This window comes from Hydra viridissima, unplaced genomic scaffold (genome assembly GCF_058129835.1).
Source record: "Hydra viridissima isolate aposymbiotic clone 2 unplaced genomic scaffold, HvirCarnegie_v1 scaffold_14, whole genome shotgun sequence".
Classification (NCBI taxonomy): domain Eukaryota; kingdom Metazoa; phylum Cnidaria; class Hydrozoa; order Anthoathecata; family Hydridae; genus Hydra; species Hydra viridissima.
Window position 1 is genome coordinate 8,547,234 of NW_028324313.1, and position 21,425 is coordinate 8,568,658.

The 21,425-nt window shown below is 29.4% G+C and overlaps 3 protein-coding genes across 5 annotated transcripts; 1 reads left to right on the forward strand and 2 right to left on the reverse strand.

The window, feature by feature from the left end:
- Nucleotides 1-4,385: 4,385 nt before the first annotated feature.
- On the reverse strand, nucleotides 4,386-10,389 carry LOC145181678 (heparan sulfate glucosamine 3-O-sulfotransferase 1-like). The gene is made up of 2 exons (XM_090072210.1): nucleotides 10,233-10,389; nucleotides 4,386-5,679 (listed from the first exon to the last, which is right to left on the reverse strand). The coding sequence occupies exons 1-2, from the start codon at nucleotides 10,324-10,326 to the stop codon at nucleotides 4,589-4,591; spliced, it is 1,185 nt and encodes a 394-aa protein (XP_089928336.1). The 5' UTR covers nucleotides 10,327-10,389; the 3' UTR covers nucleotides 4,386-4,588.
- Nucleotides 10,390-11,820: 1,431 nt separating this feature from the next.
- Nucleotides 11,821-12,210, forward strand: LOC149879151 (uncharacterized). Its single transcript, XM_090071286.1, has one exon. The coding sequence runs from the start codon at nucleotides 11,821-11,823 to the stop codon at nucleotides 12,208-12,210; it is 390 nt and encodes a 129-aa protein (XP_089927412.1).
- Nucleotides 12,211-15,052: 2,842 nt separating this feature from the next.
- On the reverse strand, nucleotides 15,053-21,406 carry LOC149879152 (sodium/hydrogen exchanger 9B2-like). Of its 3 annotated transcripts, XM_090071609.1 has the most exons (7): nucleotides 20,772-21,406; nucleotides 20,380-20,555; nucleotides 20,156-20,262; nucleotides 17,113-17,265; nucleotides 16,929-17,037; nucleotides 16,384-16,520; nucleotides 15,053-15,406 (listed from the first exon to the last, which is right to left on the reverse strand). In XM_090071609.1, the coding sequence occupies exons 1-7, from the start codon at nucleotides 21,404-21,406 to the stop codon at nucleotides 15,185-15,187; spliced, it is 1,539 nt and encodes a 512-aa protein (XP_089927735.1). In that variant the 3' UTR covers nucleotides 15,053-15,184. The 3 variants fall into 3 exon arrangements, with proteins under 3 accessions (XP_089927735.1, XP_089927737.1, XP_089927736.1); XM_090071611.1 differs by lacking the exons at nucleotides 15,053-15,406; nucleotides 16,384-16,520; nucleotides 16,929-17,037 and adding an exon at nucleotides 18,957-19,094 and having other exon boundaries at nucleotides 17,142-17,265; XM_090071610.1 differs by lacking the exons at nucleotides 15,053-15,406; nucleotides 16,384-16,520; nucleotides 16,929-17,037; nucleotides 17,113-17,265 and adding an exon at nucleotides 18,939-19,094.
- Nucleotides 21,407-21,425: the final 19 nt, after the last annotated feature.

The window sequence follows — 21,425 nt, forward strand, 5'->3', positions numbered from 1 at the left end:
TTCTTAAATCAATGCTGATTTCTCAAAACGACAGATCAAAGTCAGAAGATGAATCTTCCATATAAATAAAATGGTTCTACTTGAACGTGTCTATAAAATGGTTCTACTTGGACGTGTAAATATAAAGAAAAATCTTTGTCGATTACGCACGAAACAGACGATGCAAGCGCACTAGTTATCGTTGTTTTTATAGTGCAGTTGCTGAAGGTCACAAGTAAATCGGGATTTCAATAAGTCAGAAAACTACATTCTAAAAAATTTGCATTCAGTTTGATTTGCGCTCCCTTTTTTCCTCGACCATGAAAATGTCCCCAAGATGATGTAAATATTTTACTGGAAATTTTCTTTATTTTAAAACTAAGGATCTTTTCAAAAGATCTCTCAGATCAGATGAACTGAACAGAACAGATCGTTGCTTAAAAATCATTCGTCAGTCGTTACTTCTTAAAGGTGCAGGTTTCTTATATCAACAGACTGCGTGTGCTGAAAATTTTACCACTCGATTCGTTAATCAGATGCAATATCTATCAATTACTTTCCATAGTATATGTTGTCAGGTCATTAAACTGCACAGTATGCACCTCGTTCAGGTGCATACTGTGTATTTAATGACCTGACACTTTTTTTCAAAATACAGTCTTTTGTTTGATTATCATCAAAGATTCACATGCAGTGTAACTTTTTAATGATTGAAACTTTATAGGAAACTGACTTGCAGCTTGCAACGTTCAGCGAAATTGGAAGATGAAACGTTGCAAAAATAAATGAGAAAATTCAGCCAATATAAGATTTAAAAAACCAACAGTTGTAATGATTACAATAGATCACCAAAAAAACACGCCCAACATTACCGTTAATGATATATATTACCGAAGACCATTTAATTTTATAACTCATAATGTACAAAATTCTTTTGCTAATAGAGTATACTTTTACAGATCAAAAGAAAACCATAAAGAAGGTGCAAAACTTTTTTTTGATGTTTTTTTCAAAAAAACTTTAGAAAAATGGAGCAATTTTAGTTTTTTCTAATCATACTGTTTACGATTTACCCTAGCAACGCACATAGCAATAATACAATACCTGGTTTTTGTCCTTATTTTTGAGGCTCACACAAAAGTAAAAAATAAACTTAAAAAGTAGGGTTTATCTACTTTGCTTTTATTTCAATTTTGTAATCTGGCTACATTAAGTACGAATCGATTTCCTAATATCCATTGCACTCTGTTAAGAGTAAGATTAAGTAGATAGTTACTATTGAAAATGGACATAACATCATATTATGGAAATTAACATCATATTCTGTAGCAAGCTCTCGCATTCTTTCTTTTCTATACATTATCTTGTTACAGAACAAAGCTTTTTTTAATTAAGTGTAGTCCTGATGGATTTGCATTATTCTTCAGAATATCTCAATAACCCTCCTTCAAAATGCCATGGATTCTTGTAAGGTCACCTGTCCCACTTTTTTTTCTCCCAAAAAAATTTGAATAAATCATTCAAATAATAAAAAAAAAAAAGATAAATGAAAATATTAATGCCAAAAATTAGCATTTGTGAGCATAGAAGATGATTTGTTATAAAGTACAATAGTAACTATTTGTTTTATATAATATTATAAATTTATTATTATCATTATTATTATTATTATTATTATTATTATTATTATTATTATTATTATTATTATTATTATTATTATTATTATTATTATTATTATTATTATTATTATTATTATTATTATTATTATTATTATTATTATTATTATTATTATTATTATTATTCTTATTCTTTATATTATTATTTCTTATTATTATAAATTTGTTTCATATAATATTATTATATAACATTTATTTTCCTTCAACATAAATTTTTTCAAAAAAACTTCAGAAATTATGTAACAAGTGTTTAAAGTACAATAAAATAATGCATGCCTTTAATTAGTTATTAGTCATTAGTTAAAAAATCATAGAATAATATACCAACCTCCGCAGAATGTGCTCTGCATTCTCTCAATTCGAATCCTCGTTACTTCTGTCAGCATACTTCCCAGTGTAATGATTCTATTACTTACAATTTCTATTTACATATTTATAGCAGCAAGGTATTTCTTTTAACACTATTTATTAAGTAATTTATTATATTAAAAACTAAAACTCCTACCAATAGAAAGAACGCTAAGTAAGTACTATATAAAATACTTGATATATTTTAATACATTATGTTATATTACACCGAAAACTTGGACTTTAACAAAAGTTTGGTCCTGACTATAGGACTGTTGCATTGCGTGAAAAAGAAAAAAAAGAAAACGAAAATAGTTTTGTAACTTAGTTATTCAAAAAATAACTTGATGATTACTTTTGGCAAGAGCCCGCTCTATAATTGTTAGAAGTTTTATCGATAGAAGCAAAATGGAGATTATGCGTGATTAACAAAGACGCATCGTTAGGGACGGAAAGTGAATATTTAGGGAACGACTGTTAAGACAAAACGATAACACGATTCACGGTTTGTACATTTAAAATAATCGCCAATGATCATTGTTTCAAGAAAAAGAATCAAAGTTAAGAAAATGTAGTTCTTTTCGTATTTAGGTGAATTAGATATCCAGTTCTTATGTTTCTATCCGTAACATTTTACCAGAAAGAATTTTTGTGTGGCATTACTATAAATTGGAAGATTTACTATTGGTGAGCTTCTATAATCTTGGGAATTGAATCAAGCATTAATTTAGCTTAACATCTTTTTCACTTCTTATTGCTTAATCATGATTTTAAAAACAGCATGATAAGAAAAAAGAATTCCAATTTCAATGTCAAAGCCAAAGCCGAAATTTGCATTTACATTGCTCAAGGAAATCAGTATGTATATTGGTATTTCATCATTATTTCATCAATTTTGTGCATTGCGATAAAAACAAACCCACGCCATCACAGAACTGCCACCATGTTTCCTAAAAAGCAACAAATATCATCCAGTAGTCTTGGGTCGGATTCAGCAACGTCTTCTTTCTGAGTCTGCTAAATTGGTAAGATAGCAAACCAGATAGTTAGCTGAAAATTTATTTTTACCTAAATTCTACTAAGCCTTTCTTGAATTTTTTCTTGAATTTTCTAGCAAAAAAAGTTGAAAAATTTTTTTTGAATATCATATTCTTATAAACTTTCGTTGTTAATTGACGCAAAATACAAAGGAAATTGTAAATGATTTCAAACGTGGAAACTCAAATAAAGTAAACTTTTCAAATAACATTTTTGATGAGGGTGGTTTTTACTCGGCATTTGATAGATTCAATCCAAACATTTTAAATTATTTTTTTAATCGAGCAAAGAATGAAAAGAATTGCTCTTGAAAAAATTATATCAAGTGTTGAAAAGTTTGAGTTAAAAAATTGTTCCGCAGCTATTTACTTCGCAAAAGCCTTCTATTGTTGGCTTTTTTGGTATTCTAGAGTTAAAAGCTTTTACATTGGTGAGCACCAATAACCAGAGAACAACTTTCGAATCAAAAATTCTTTTTACTCAGAAAAACGCAAATAATTTTAGTGGAGTTTTGATGAATTCTGGTATCAGTGTTTTGGTAAATATCTGTGAAAAAAACAGGAGAGTTAGGATAAATCTATTATCTCCAGCTCAAATCAAAGATTCTTAGGTGGAAACCAAAAACTTTAATTTAGGCTCGTCATTATATTGGACTGTATTCCAGTAATCAAAGTCCAACTTTTATCTTCTTTAGCCCGTTCAAACATCTTCTGCGGTTCATTGCAGTGGCTACCTAACAACTACCCTGCCATGACATCAGAAAAAAGTGTGATTCTGGGTCATTGCTTTGTTTTGTTGGATATCGGTATTAAATTTCTCCACGTTTCAGTGGATAGTTTTCGGTTTTTTCAGTTCAATCAACATTTAGCTGTAACATTTACCACCGTTATGGCAGGCAATTACGGAAACTCATCTCAGTCACATGTTTTTTTCGGTATACGACATAATGATAGTTATAAACACTAAAACTCGTAAACAAAGGGACAAAAAAAAGCAAAATTTCAGTTTTTTCCGCAAAAATAAAATATTTCATAAGTATTTAGAAATATCTTCTTAACACACACACACACACACACACACACACACACACACACACACACACACACACACACACACACACACACACACACACACACACAAAGGGCGGGCGGGCGGGAGTAACCACTTGTTTTAATACCCAACCGAAGTGGTGAAAGAATTTGAAATCTGAAAGACTACTTTTTTAAGAAAAATACCCTCGGATTGTGTTCTTGTGAACTAGCCACCCGAGTTTTACATTTTAACTGGTGATCAAGTGTAATATGGCAACCACTAACTTTTTAACCTGTGAATTAATTTTTAAACTATGTATCATAAATTTATTGCAACATTTCTATGTTATTTAAAAATATATATAGTCAGATATGCCAAAATATAAACGATATACAATTTACAAATTTAATAAATATATAAAAATATACAGACAAAATTACATCTTGTTAAAAAAAATCAAGAACAACACCTATATAAAACCTTAAAGCTTCATGTCTAATTAAAAGTTACTTATATCAGGTTGCCCAGCCAAAATTTTTATTGATCAAATTAAAAAATTGTTTATTATATGATTTAAAGAACGCTCGCATTTTTGTTTTGGTGCTTTTTTTGACGTAAGGATGTTTTCGGCCTTTTGTTTCACCCAAGCAGTCTTCTCTTTCTTCTTCTTTTTCTTTAATGCGAAGACAATAAAAACCTTTAGTTTTGTTAAATACAAAAGAATTTTCATTGATGACAGAAGGAATGTTTAGAAACTTTTGAATTTCCTGCATTTCTATTCCAGGATTTTTTATAAACTCGTCTCCATTTGCAAAATACATTTGCTCCATAGGAAAAAACTTTAACCATCTTTGTAGATGCTCTACGTAAAGACCAATTTTTATAAGGCTACTATTTTTATTAATAATTCTCTGAAAAGAGCCTTCTACAAAAACGCGCTTTTCTATTTCTTTTACTTCGTCGTCTGATTTAGCTAAAGTTTGAGCATAGTCAGAAATAGCTCTCTCTACAGGATCTCGAAAAATAAAAATCAGTTTAACAGATGGAGACAATTTAAAGATTCGCTCTGGTGCATAAGGGCTAACAAAGTAACCAGGTGTCTTTTCAATAGTTAATTCATTTTCATAAGAAAGTGGCATTTCATCAAGGTATGATTCCAATCCTAACTTGTAGCGATCATCTTTATCAAAAAAGTGAATCTCCTTACCTGCTGATCGCACATTGGGATGTTTTCCTAAAAAAGAAAGTAATGCTCTGGTTCCGCACTTCTTCACTCCAGCTATGATAGCTTGTGGGAATCTTTTCTTCAGCTCGCCAGATTGTTGCTTATTAGTGGTCATTTTTTTAATGAATTCTAAAAATGTTTTAACGGTTGAATTTAAATTCTGAACTAACTTAAAATTTCTTTGATTTTCTTCTTCATAAAAAACATTTGTCACAAATGTTTTAGATTCTGCATTTTCATTAATGAAGTTTTTCTTATTTCTCTCAGCATCATCATTCCGATTTTTATGAGCCAACTCAACTTCTTTTATTTTATTAAAAACTAAACTCTGTTCATCTGTTTGGTCAATTAAACTTTTAGTAGACGTACTCTCATTTTTTACTAAAAAAAAAGAAAAGAAAAAGAACATAAACATTACTTATAAACAGTCTTACTTTATATTATGGTTGACATTTAAAATTAAACATAAGTTAAAGACCAGGACATTTTCACTTTAGTTCCATTGAGTACTGGTTACTTCTCGCAAATTTCAGTTTTCTACTTTTCACAAAAGGCAATTTTGTATAGCCATAGCGTTTATGTATACATACGGTGTCCTATTAAAATTTAGTTTTTTTGAAAATACCAGTACAATTTCCCTAGAAAGTTTCATTATGACACAGTGATGCCAAACAGAAAATTCAGCCAATTTAGATTTTATGGAAGTTTTACCATGTTAGCTAAAATAGTATAAGCACATTTTCCAAAATGGTGTTCTAATATTCTTACTATTGTCACAACAGGTTTTATCTCAATATAATCTATTATGCCATAATATGCAACCTAGAAATGTATTTAACCATTCTGTAAAAGCACAACATATCATTTGTAAGAAGTACAATCCTCATAATGCTCATTAATCATGATAAAATTATAAATCTGCTTGTTGATATTTTTAAGATTAGTTATATAATCAACAAAATCATTTCAGTTGGAAAAATGCGCTGGTGTTTCTCAACTACTTCTAAAAGAAACTGGTCTTCCTCTTCATTCTTCATGATACTTACATTAAAATTCTACATCAGCATACCTTCATGCTCCACATAACTGTTTATACACTAAAAATTATTGACTAATTCAGAGGCAGTCTTGTACAATTTGCATTCTGGGTACACATCAACATTAAGAAAACTATCATCAATATCAATTGTTTCAAAGAGGCTGCAAAAAGTTAACTGTTCTCCAATGGTCTGTGACAGTGATTTTATCAAACATAATCCTCTTCCAAATTTGATAATGTCAATACATGCTGTATTTTCTTTTTGCAGGACATTTTCTGTGAAAACAGTAAAAGTACTGCACTCTCATTGCACTATTTGCTGATGTACCAGAGTGCCTCACTGCTTTTAAAGCTGCAAAATTACAATTGTTTTTTCTTTGGATGAGGTAAATTTTATTAAGTGCTGATTCAACCACCTTTTAAAATGAAAAACAAGGATTCAGGTAGATATAAATAATTAATCTTTAAAACCATTGTGCTGTTGGCAATTCATGCGACTACCTAACAAATTTGTTGACATCTAAAAGAATTTCAATTTTGTCGCAGTAATTGTCTTTTCCATCTATCTCACTTGGAAATGAGAAATCATTTTAAGCTAGCAGCTATTGCAAAGTGTTAAAGCTGTTGGTTCTGTAGAGAATTTGAGAAATATTTCAAATTTTAAAATTTGTTTTGTAATAAAGAAAATTTTAAAGAATAAGAATGCCAAATTTAATTTTGGCAAATGAGAAACTCAAATACCAAATGGTACAAAAGGTCCTAGTCACTAACTTTAAATTATATTTCTTGAAATATTCAAGAATACTCATGTTATGTAAATATTCATACACACTCAATAATGGGTATCCTTCATTTATGCATGCATACTTATAGCTTTTACAATAATATATTCTTTGATATCTTAGAGCACCCTGTCAAATGCTATTTATCAGATATTTTGATACCTTAATAAAACTATTGAATTATATGAAATTCATCATATTAAGACAGTTTCATAGTTTGTTTTTATGTTTATCAGATAATGCTATGAATTGGTTCAGATAAAAAGGAAATATAAATAAGAGTAGGAAGGTAAGGCTTGACTAAATTTAGCTGGCAAAAATATCTGAGGATAAAAAACAAAATTATTTAAAAAAACACTGAGGCTAAGAGTAAGTAGCAAGATATTAATCAAACCATATTTATAGATCATTAGTATATTTATAGATCATTAGTATATAGAAATAGTGCGAATATATGATATAAAGCACTCTTTTGCTTTGTCTTGACAAAAAGCACTCCCAGGACACGGAAGAGCTGATAAAGAAACATAAGTTTTAATTGTATTCTCAAAGCAAACTATTTTTGAAGTAAATTAATTACTTTTATTATTAATATAATTCAACACGATTAAAATAAGTCATGAATTATTTTGTTAAGTTAAGTTAATTTTTTTTTGTTTTTAAAAAGTAAAACAAAAAAAAAAATTTACACAAAAATTCAAATGTATTTTCACACATATGAGTTGGTACTGACATACCTTACCTGATATTTTTGTTATTACCTGATAATTCATCTGAAGCATACTTTTCTACCAATCAATTGAACTGTAAACTATCTGGCTTACTGTAAATAATATTCAAGATTACATATATATGCATAATATTTACAAGTATTTGTAGAAAAAGTGGTTTGTGAAGAGCAGGGAAGATGTTGAAAGAAAATTCTGGTACTTGGAGTAAAAACCTGACAGCATACCAAAAGAATGTAACAGAAAGGAAAGTTTTAGGAGCAGTCAATGATCCACTGGATGGAAAAATCTCTTTTCTTGCTCAAAATGAAAAATCTAGAAATGGCAGATTTAAAGTGATGACTAATGAATAGAAAAAATTGTGGGAAAAGTTAAATTTTCCATTCATAAAAGAAAAGCCAATAGTGAGGAAGATTGAAACATTAATTAATAAATATGATGCCCTTTTTAAATACCATAATAAATATGCTCAAATCAAATTTGTGAAAGTGTTTGATATTACAAAAACAGATGTCATCTGAACTTTGAAGAGACTCATTAAAAATGAAAATTGCGCTTTGAACTTTGACGGTAAGAAAATTACTAAGCAAGAAATGCAAGTTATTGTAATAAAAAATCAGAACTGTGAAGTTTGCTTAGCTGCACTAACTCTTGGTGATGGGAAAGCATTAATACTATTTAATGGAATAGCTGAGGTATTATTAGGTATTATTACTGTCTAATATCAATTATGGGAAAGCATTAAAGTTACAATCTGTGATATCACAAGAGTCAATACTGGAGTAAAAAATGGAGTTGTTGTAATGATCTAACAAAAATTTAAAGAGAAAAGTATTCCTTTATCACAGTATATAGAATATCAACATTACATGTTGGATTTAGTGGTAAGGCATTCAATGCACCAAATTCTTAGTGGAAAGACAACATCTCCTAATATATATGATTTTGTGCAAGAAATCAGTGAAAACTATGCAAATTTAATCAATAACTTTCAACCAAGTGATGTAAAAATAAAAGTTAGAAGCATTAAATGGCGTGATAATATGCAGCTTTTATAACAATTGGGAAATGCATATTGACATAATCAAGAACATGCTATATTTTGCTTTATTACTTTTTAATCATTACCTTATATAAGTAATGCAAGGTGGAACTCTAAGGCATTATAAGCCATACTTGCTTTTGTCCAAGACAAATGCATAAAAAAGCACATCAAGGACAATACAAATTCAAGCACAAACAAGTAACATTTGTGTTGAACAAGCAATTAAAATCATGCAAGATATACAGTGTAAAAGTACTGAAAAAATCAATTTAAAGTTCAAATTAAACAAGTGATCATTGCATAACATCATTCATTTACTAGGACTGAACTGTGTTATATATTATGATTTTCACATAAGTATAATCTTATCCACTTATACTATATTTCAAAATTTTTAATATCTAATTTATATTTCCTGGGGAAGTTTTTTGATTAAATGTCATCAATGAATGCCTATTTCAGTGTTTTTATGCTAAAAATCATCTTGTAAAACCATGACCATATGAGGTTGTAACCAATTTGTTAATTATATCTATAATAAAAGTAATTAATATACTCCAAAAATCATTTACTTTGAGTATGCAAATAAAACTTATGCTTTTTTTAAAGCGTTTCTATTGAAATATTTCTATGTCTCCGGGGGTTGCTTTTTGTCAAGGCAACTCAAGAGTGCCATATATCATATTTGCACTATTTTTCATCAGGCAGGAATGAGGCCATGTTAAAATTGAAAAAAAAGTTTAAGTGTTATAACCCTGACATACAAATACAATTTGCTTAACATCTTGTAATTTAATAATAACAATAACAAGAACAATAACAACAACAACAACAACAACAACAACAATAACAACAACAGTAATAATAATATTACTAATAAAAATAGTAATAATAATGACAACAAAAACAATAGTAATAGCAATAATGATGATAATCATGATGTTGATGATGTTGTTGTTGTTGATGATGATGATGATGATAATGATGATGATGATGATGATGATGATGATGATGATGATGATGATGATGATGATGATGATGATGACGGCGACGACGACGATGACAATTTGTCACAAAACGTTGCTTAAATTTTATGAGATGTGAATTCTTGTGCTTTTTAAAAAAAGTTTGCTTTTGATACTAAGTCAGATGTCACACAATATGCTTATACATCAAATAGCAAGGAATTGAAAGAAGTCATACTGATTTTAAGATCCTCAACCCTCGAATAGTGATACTACAAAAATTAAACATGACAATGACAATGATAGCCTATTGAAATAGAACCTTTAGTGTGAGAATGTTTGGTTTTTTTTATGAGCAATAAAAAAATAACTTACTATAAGACTTATGAAACGAAAATGATTCCTCTTTGCTTAAGAAGTATATTAAAAGAGCTACACAAACTGCTATAATCAAAATAAACTTTTTCATTTCGAGAAAGTAAAAAGTAAAACATATTTTACATAATGTATGAATTAAAGCAAAAAAGCGGAACCATTTGAAAACTGTTTTTTTAATTAAATATTCGCGTATAGACGTTAAAGAAATGGTTCAATTAAACTGGATTTTAAAATGTAGACGTTAAACTAATGTAATTTCGTCACTGTTGATAGACATTTAAAAAATCTTTAAAAAAGTGTTACAAAATCCAAATATTACACGAAGTTATAAATTTGATGTTTTTCAACTTTAACTTTAAATTTGTAATTTTCAACGGCATATTTCTTAAAGACTGGTATCGATCTGTCGTATTAACAAACTTCAGGTTTGAAGTAAAGGTTTATGGGAAGGGCAGATACTATCAATATCTCCACCTGAATCACACGCACATTTTTCCATCCTCGCCATCATGTTTGTTACTAACCCATCCTCATCACTGCAGTATCTCTCCCCATCCAGCCCCCACATCACATATAATTCATTTATCTATAAATACATGGTATTTTAACCTTTTATAATAAAAAATTAGAAACAAAAAAATTAGAACAGGATTTTTTATACATTTTGAGTAAAATCAAGTTGATGCCTATCAACCTCATTGATGGCGGTTTCTTCATTTCAACTAAATCCACAAAATATCCACTGAAGTTGTCTTTATGTATTCGTATTATTATTCTCTTGGGCAGCAACAAATCTGTATAACAGATTTACTACAGTAAAATAAAATTTCAACGTTAGAGAAAAAATTTTTTTTTCACGCTAGAAAAAAGTTATGCACGACTATTTGGAAAATTTAAACAGAAACTAAAATTATTAACAAAAGAGTTGCAAATACATCCCCTACACCATTTGTTGTGTTATTCAAGGTTTCTCTCAAAACGAAAATCACACAGTGGGTTTTCAGGAATAAAAAACTGATTAGAGAAATTGTTAATGACTTCAAGATTAACCCAGACTTTTACTTAAGGAACACACAAAAAAAAATCAATTTTCTCATTATTTTGTTGCAAAAGTTTAAAATAAATATGATTTTCATTCTTTCAAATCACAAAAGGTGCCAAACCATTATGAAACTAAAAAAAAAGTGCGGAAAATTGCTGCAGAAAGCTGTTTCTCAAATTTCTCTATTGTTAAAGGCGATTAAACTTTCATCGAATACATCATCATCAAATTCCCGGGCTATCTACAGTAGCGTCCAAAAGTAATTGAACAAACATCTTTTTTGTTACATTTTCACATTAAGTTAATATATTTAAATGGAAATTTCACGTAAGCGTGTCAAATTACACTACAATTATGAAAAAACAAATCAAAAATAAACTTTTGGGAGTAATTACTCAAAATTTTGCTAAAAGAATGGAAATGATTGGCTCAAAAGTAATTGGACAAACTAAATTCAAACAATATTGATATAACTTAGACTGTTTTAACTTCTTTTTCTGAAGGCAGATTTTTACAAAAACATTCAATGATCAATAATTTGCAATGGGGCATAATAAATATTTAAGCGAGGCAGTGAAAAAGTTGATTGTACAAGCATCTAGTAACGCTAAGACTGTGCGACAAATTTCAATAGATATGAACATTCCGCGATCAACAGTTGGTTATACATTAAAAGTCTTTCAACAGCGGAGTCACTTCCAAATTTCAACAAAGTCAGGACGCCCAAAATCAACAACATTTCGCCCAGATAATTTTGTAGTAAGATCGTCAAAGGCAGATCCGCGCAAGTGTGCTAAAGAAATTCATAGAGAATTTACACAGTCACATCAAGTTTCTTGCTCTTATGCAACAGTAAAGTGTCCCTTAAGACAAAAAAACCTTTTTGGCCGTCGTCCTGTTAAAAAACCTTTTGTTTTCTGCAAAAAATCTTAGAGCACGGTTAAAATTCGCTAAAGAACATCTAAATTGGACAGCAAACCAATGGTCGAAAATACTACGGAGTGATGAGTCAAAGTTTAATATGTTTGGTTCTGATGGTATTAAATATGTTCGACGTCCAAAAGGTCTTCGAAATGATGTTAAGCACCAAGTTCCTACAGTAAGGCATGGTGGTGGTTCAGTAATGGTTTGGTCATATTTTAGCCGTGATGGAGTAGGTCCAATCTATCGAGTTCAAGGCATTATGGACCAAAACATGCAAAAAGGAATAATCAAAGATATAATGCTGCCACATGCAAAAGACAAAATGTTGCGTTTTTGGACTTTCCAACACGACAACGATCCAAAGAAAGTTCGTATCTTGGAATGGCCGTCACATTCTCCGGACCTGAACCCAATCAAACATCTTTGAAAACATATTGAGAGAAAAATGAGTCTTCGGAAACCATCTAATCAGCATGATTTGTTTAAGTTGATTAAGCGCACTTGGGAGGAAATACCAATTGATGTTTCAATTAATTTGGTTGATTTAATGCCACGTATATGTAATGCTGTAGTTGCGGCAAAAGGTTTTCCAACGAAGTACTAGGATTAAGCACAGATTATATAGATTATGTAACAGAATATAACACAATGTAAGATTATAAATATTAACAGAAATCTTCATAAAAAAATGCTGAAAATTTATCCTTTGTCGAGAAAAAATTTATCCTTTGTCTTTTTTAAAACGACATATTTAGTTTGTCCAATTACTTTTGAGCCAATCATTTCTATTCTTTTATTAAAATTTTGAGTAACTACTCCCAAATAAAGAATTTTGTTTTCTTTATCATAATTATAGCATAATTTGATATGCTCGTGCAAAATTTCATTTAAAAATGTTAACTCGATGAAAAAATATAAACAAAAAGGTGTTTGTCCAATTACTTTTGGACGCTACTGTATATTTCCAAATTTATAGGAGAAGCTGATAAGAAGATTGAATATATTAAACAAGATCATTTTGCTAAAGAGAGCCTTGATTTGACATACTATTTGCAGTTATGGTAAAAAATCAATACCTTATATATGTTTTACTGGTCAGATATATGTTAAAGAGTGTTTACAAAAACGTCATTTAGCTCTCATCAAATCAGTAATGGACCTGTGCTCTGGCCTGATTTAGCTTCAAGCCATTAGGGTAAATTGGCTTGGAATGGTATGCGTGTTAAAACTATTTGTTGTACAATGATTATTTGATGTTTGGCGAAGTGTTATATACCATTAAAAAGCCCGTGCTATGCGCTATTAGATTAAAGTATTCGCTTTTACTTACATTATTATTTTTTTCTTTTTTTTAGAACCATCAAATGGATTGTCAAGTCGACAAAAAAATCGCATTTTCGACACCTCTTTCTTTTCGCCTTTAATAGAGATGTAAAAACGAAGTGAAGCTACCAGAGATGTTTATGTCGTGTGTGAGAGGACAATAAGAGAACTCCTCGGGATTAGTTTGCCAGGTTCAAACACAATAATTTCAACCTTAACAACGCTCCTCGTTCCGAAGACCAGTCGAGATGGACGTGGACCAGCTCGGGGATCTTTTTGAAGGAAGATGGCCGCCAAATATGCACAGAGTTGTGAAAAAAGATGAGTTGTGATTTTGCAACGGTTTCACGCCACCTTCAGTTGATGGGTTTCACTCAGAACCTTGGAGCTTGGGTCCTTCACGTACAAACCGAAAAATAGAAGGATGAGTAGTATTCCATTGCTGCGCAAAATCTCGCTTGACACCAAGAAACCCATGGCCACAGGTAACGTTTCTTATACAGAATCGTCACTAGAGACAATAACTACTGTCTTTATGTGAATATGATGCAAAGAAATTGAAATGGAATGAAATATGGAATCAACAAACTGGTAGAAAAATGGGAAGAAGTTGTGAAGAATAAAGGAGAGTACATTATTGGTTAAAGTGTTATGATTTTTACTGTTAAAATTTTATGATTAGAATTAATATATTATTGACAGCCATTATTTTGCTTGTTAAAAATCCTTGATTTTTTTGAAAATAAATGTTTAAAAAATGATGGAAACTTATGCAATCACCCAATATATTGATACATTAGAATTGTTATTTGTTTTTTAAAAAAATGATGACTACTTTTTCCTATTTTTTCTACTTTTACATTTATTTCGTTTACACGCTTTCCTGTTCTACAACGCAAATAAATATATAGTAAATATTTCTAATTTTGTTGTCATGAGATCTAATAACAATAGCTGTTTTTGGCGGTACGAATATAAAGCACGTCTAATACAATCAGTCGTGAAAAGTTTAAATAAAAAACCTCGTCTAAAAAAAATCCATTCTAAAAATTGCAATTTATCGTCGTGCGTCGCATAAAATGATAGAGTTAAATAGAGAGTTCTCAAAGAGCGCGTAAAAATATTCCAAAGTTTTACTGTTACAAAGTTTTATAAAAGATCACTTTTTCTTGGCCATCATTTTTTCACCATTTTGTCACTAATAATTCATAAAAATAAAAAAAATAATTAAAATTTAAAGTAAATAAAACCTATTTTTAAAAACTAATGATTATAAAATATTCTTATTTCAAAAAATAAAAAATTTAAATAATCTCAGAAACCTGTATACAATTATAAACACGATTATTAACACGAATATAAACACGCTTAACAAACACAATTATAAACACAATTATAAACACGATTAAAAAACACAATTATAAACACGATTATAAACAATTATAAACACGATTATAAACACGATTAAAAAACGTTTTATTTGCAAGAAAATATTGATGTAGAAAATAACGCCACCCTATTAGTACGATGCGTATAAAAGAAAAACAAGAAATTTAATTAAGCAGTAAAACTTGCTCTCTGAATAAACCAACGCTCGCATTGAACGCATTTGGAGCGAATAACGCTGTGTGGATGTCAACAGACAATTGACAGTTAAGAATCAATGAACTGATTCTTGAACGTCGCAAGTAACTTCTTTATCATTGATTTTATTAGTTAGACACTTCGGGCCGCTAAATGCAATTAAAAGAGCTCCCAAAGGTGCCGTCACAAGAATGGAAAGGACAGCTATAGTCAAGATTTCTATTCCAACTCGTCCCTGCCACTTTTTATAGAGGCCAAGTGATTTTGCAGTAGAATAAGGGATAGAGCCGATTGCAGCCTAAAAATGATCAACACAAAAAATCAATTCAAAAATCATCAACTAATTAATGGCACATTCTTCGTTTATTGCGTCAATGCAGTCTTGCTTTTTGCTTTTCTCTAACTTTTTTATGTTAATGCGGTGTAAAAACACAATATCACCAAATATTTTTTTTTTTAGATTTTGAAATAAGATGAGTTAACATGCTCTATAGTAACTAACACAAACACAAAATTTCAGTTCGAAATGTCAAACGATTTTGAAATTAAGGTTTGAACTTAGACCCAGTTTTTAAATAACAATAAGATAATAGGATGTCTTGAACTGCTAGTTGCAACAAATATTGTCAGTTACAATCTAAATGTTGCAGGAAACGCTTGAGGTAAAAAAAGGGCTAATGCATTTTTAAATGGAGTTCGTAAATTAGCACTTCGAACGATCACCTTTAAATTAGTTTTTGTTTGGAATGATATTACATTGATAAGTAGCTTGAAACTAAATTCAAAAAATTTTTTCATTTTTGTTTTAGATGATTTTCTATTCTTTTTTTGAGGTTTAAGTAAAACTTTCAGAATCTCTACATAATCATTCTATAGATAATCATTCTATAGATAATTCTATACCAAAACATAAATACCAATTTCTCTTAAACGATTTTCTTTATTTACATTAGTTATGAGTAAGGTCATCCAAGCAAATTTTAAGAAAAATGTGAATTTACCCGACTATCCTTTGGTATTTGTTTGTCATAAGTTTTATAATTTTGTTGTCTTACTGTATTTTTTATATTGTCATCAGTTTTATTAGGTCATTGTTATAATTTTGACTCTTGACTCACTCACCATCAGTTTCCGTTGTATTTGATTTTGTTAGTAATCAGTATTATCCGCTCATTTATAGTCATTTTTAAACCTTTTCATTAATCTATTAACTAGGCCAGAGGGATCTCTTGAATTATTAAGCCCTTATAGCTAAATAAGTGAAAATTTGCTTGCCTGTACTGTTGCTTTAGGTAGCCAAGTAACTGCACAAAACAATTTCTCCTTGAAGTTAAGGTTGTTTCCTGACACTACCAAGTGCACAGTGATAGAACGAACCAGAAGTCCAAGAAGCAGTATGGCTAAACCTTTCCCTTTTGTTAAAAAAATGTACAAATTCATAAAAATATTAATAACTGAGCATAAAATAGATTAAAAGAATAATAAATATAAACAAAAAAACATTAACCAGAAAATTTTACTTGAAACTGATCAGACAATTTCAAATGTTCAGTTTGAGACAAAAGTTTGAGTGAGCTGATGTTTGAGTTACTAGAACTTAACTGCACTTCTCTTGACTTTTTAAAGTCAAAACAATAGGTAAAAAATTTCTAAACCTTAAAACTTTAGAATTCACCAAAATGCTTTTTTAAGATTTTTAAATCCAAGTAAAATTTCTTAGATAAAAGGTTAGAAAAAAAATCTTTACAATTGTTAAACAGAAATTAAATGCAATATAAAGTTATCTACAGATAAAATTAAAAAAACTACCACTAACTCACCAATAAGACTTCCAACTAAATACTCTATAACAACCTCAGCACCAATGAGACCAAATAATAAAGGTTCAAGATAATACCAGATCATGCCAAACACTTTTTCCACATGCAACTTAAAAAAATATTATCAAATACATCAATTCAATAAAAACAAAACTTAGAGCAAATTATTTCACTGTAGACTTACTTTATCTTTTTCACCCCATCCATAACCAGCCACAGTTGCCATACAAAGCACTCCTAGAGCACCAGCCCCTTTTAACTTAATCAACACAAAACCAAAAAGAAACAGCAAGCAGCAAAAAAGAAGCAAAGCAGAACGGAGGGCTACAACATTTTTCTACAGTAACAATTCAAAAATTAAATTACAATAAAACAATGGTCTTTTACAAAAAAACTAGTTTTATTTTATCAGCTTCTAAAAATATGTGATCAAATTGGATCACGAAAACTGTTGGATTCACATGATCATTAGAATTTTATGAGCAACAACATATGGTTGATCAATTTATACAAGTATGCTACAAAAAAAAAACCTGGTGCAGAAATTATAAATATAATTTATTCAAGCAATAAAAAATTTTATTGTTAGCAACTTTGGCCTATAAATTGATGCAGTCAAAAGCTTTAAATAAAACTTTTGAAATACCTAGAAAACCAAATTCAACTAAGAAAGCATTTTAAAGAAAATTTTCAAGCTTAGAAAAGGTTATTATATATGCTTTTGGATTTCAGCTAGAGTACTCTAAGAATAACATTTGCATAAAGAAAGTCTGCACAAACTTTGAGTCTAAACAGAATTCAAATTAGGAACATCAGAATAATAAAGTATTTGGGTAATGAAACAACACTCAGCACATTTAGGTGCATATTATTTTGTTCCAATTAATTAATATTTTGTAGCAAGATAAGCAGGGCAGAAAAAGAACAGAATATTAAGGTTTTTTGTAATTGAAATCCAGAAGCCTCAAAGCCTGACATTGTCAAATATTTTTTTCATCTAGAATTCTAACAAACAACAATTCATAATATTCTAAAGCAATATAAGAATAATATTACCTTAGAGAGATTAAAAAGTTCAGGTATTAAATCCCCAGCTACAAAAAGTGAAGTTTGTTGAGCACAAAAATGTGCAACTATCAGTTAAGTGGACAAAAATTATCATGGCCAACCAATAAAAAGACTTTAAATAAGATGAGTATCATGAGAAAATCCAAAAAAAACGTCTAAAAAAAGCTAAAAATCAGGCCAGAACCCAACATACTAGACTTCAAAGATTAGTTGCTAATAATTTGAAAGCAAAAGAGAATATTTAAGTAATGATTGATGACGAGTCCTATTTTAATTTAGATGGTAATGAATGGCAAAGTCAAGATTATTATCATCATGAATGATTATCTGCAAGCAATTGCACAACAAAATTGAACAAAAAGTTCTGCATCAGTTAAAATAGAAGTTCTAAACTGAATTTTTAAAAAATGGGTTTAGGTATTAAAAGGTGACAATTCAGTGTAATGCATTTCTGTTGTTAAATAAATTATTTGAAAAAATCACTTGAGAGACTAAGTTCAGTTCTTGCCAAATTTAGCCTTGGCACATTAATTGGTTATTTATTTGGATAAATTGAGAAAATCAAAAAATACTATTTCTTCTCAAAGATGAGTCTGCTGAATGTTCAGAATTGCAGCCTATTGAAGAATTATAGGCAAACATAAAAAGGAAAATTTTTTGCAAACAATTTTCAGGCAAAAAATATCACATATTTATAGGCAAATAAAAAGTGTACTGAATAGCATAGATCTTTCCATTTTTACAGGTCAAATGTGTCCGGTTCCTATTAATGTCCCTAAGCTTCAAAATACAGTCCAGACATACTAACTAAATATTATGTAACAAATAAAATGTATTTTAAATTTCATGTAATGTATATTGTTCAATGGATACTTGTATTTTGTTTTTGTCTTATGTAATGTGCACCCGTTTAAATCTCTTGTGTTAAAAAAATAAAAATACTTGAACCAGCTGTATAGCCTTCTTATGCCATAAAAGTTTTTCTCAAAATGTACACAAAAGGTGTATCCAACAAAAGTGCTCTTCGCCAATTTCAGGATTTGTGATTGAAAAAACAACAGAAATCTCTTTCAATTCATTGATTTCTGAATTTATAACCTGGGAAAGTATTTTAAAATTTACTAATACCTTTTATCATAATAGAAATTTTAAAACAAAACAATAGGAAAAATAAATTTCTGTTGTTAAAAATGGAAATTATAACACTATCATACATGAATTAAACAACCACTTTTAGATATTACATCAAATAAACAGTTCAGATACCGTCTTTAAAAGAAATTTTAAATATCTTGCAAATAATCAGATTAAATGTAGATTAACGGAATTTACTTTTAGATTAATCACCCACACGAATTAAAAAAAAAAAATTTGTAATGAGTAAAATTAATAAGTAATTTGTTCTTCTCTAATCTTAACAGACATTTTAGACTTTTAAATACAAACTGCATATTATCAAGCAAATATTACTTACAATACCAAATGAGATAGACTTACAATACCAAATGAGATACATACTGTGGTTTTATTGTTTAAATTTCAAAGGATACTTTCAGTTGCTTAAAGTACTTCAATTACTTAAAGTACAGTCATTTGTGAATGTTCAGAAACAACAGGATAAAAAATTCTGCTTAATTGATAGCAAGATTTGTGTATCCAAAATTATCAAATATGCATGAGGTGGCAAAACATAGGACTAAATTGTTAGGAAACATTGTAAAGTTTTTGGTAGTCAACTTTTAAAAGATGTTAGTAAAAATTTTTCAAACACAAAAGAAACAGATTTTATCAAAACAGTTTTACCTGGTAGAACCTGGTTTGGTTGAAAAAATGCAATTTTTTTTTGACACAAATTAATGAACAAAAGCACAAAAAACATCGTCCTTTTTATTGCTTTATACTTTGTAATTTCTAGAATTCTAGCTTTTAACTTTTTTTTGTAAAGATAACATCATCAGAATCTAGTATGTATAAATTATCAAAAAATTTCATAGTGATAAGATAGAATAGTGGTCATATTAAATTTTATTGTTTATTGAGATTGATTTCTCAATAAAAAAAAAAAAAATTTTATCAATAAGAATCCTTTTTCAATTTTAAAATGAAAAAAAGTAAAAAAAAAAAAACTAATTATGACTGAATAATAAAATTAATTTTACCCCTTTATTCCATGGTATATACCACAACAATAAACCAATAACAAATCCGCCCAATAATCCAATAACAGTCTCCAAAGGACCACGAAAAATATTAAATAATAAATTACCTAAAAAAAAGTCTAGTAAAAAATATCTTTACATTACCAGAAATACAACAAAACATTTAACAGAACTATGCTCATACATCATTATCATAAATTTTAAACATTTAAAAAACCTCTAACCATCTGAAAATGCAACTCCAAAAAATACACCAAACATGCTTATAGCAAGCACATCATCACAAGATGTCGCAGCTACTACTAGTGTGGGTATTCCCTTCTGGACACCATAACCTTTCTCTTGTAGAAGTAATACTTGAGGGACTACAACAGCAGGAGAACCAGCACTCAAGATGAAACTAAAGTATGTATAATTTTATTTTTCATTTTTATAAATGAAAAAAAAATAAAATAAAACATGATAAAACTATTTTATTAGTATTTATATAAAACAACTTTAAAACTCCACAAAACCATGAGTAAATTTTTTTGCTTGAACCCATTTTACTAAATTTTTTTTACATACATTACATTTTATAAGCTATATTTTTCACTACTCACAACTACTAACTCACCCTAACTGAAACCCCCATAACCATGGCATCCCCAATATTAAATATGCTGAAATCGCAATTGTAACAGCTTCAGTAATGCAAGGAAGAAAAGCCAATCTTGAAGCCGTGAACTTGAGTTTTTTTAATGCCTCAATATCTAATCCTAGCCCTGATCGCAACAAAATAACAACCAATGCAACACTTCGCAATGTTGAAGACCATTCTGGATTAATATCTTTAGCAACATTAATTTTAGGTACATTTCTTAATATAAAACCTACAACCAGCATTCCAAAAAGAGGAGGCACAGAAAACAAATGCAATATAAAGCCTGCTAGAGATGTGCAAATCAGTAAAGCATAAACAGCAAATATGTTTCCTCCAGGTAAAGCATCTTTGCCTGTTATAACATACAAAGTGCCCCAAATAATAAAGCACAAAAATACTACAGTAAAAAATTTTGCAGGCTTTCCACGAGGTGGTAAATAACTTTTTAAACTGTTGGGGACTTCACAACATCCTGTATTTTTCTCAAAAGCCTTTTCTGCAACGACATGTTTTTCAACTTTGTTGTCTAAACCATTATCGACCAACAATAACATTGTCTCACCAGTAGTTTTGCAAGAATCCAATACATCATTATTTACATCTGCCATTATATAACTACAAGTTAAT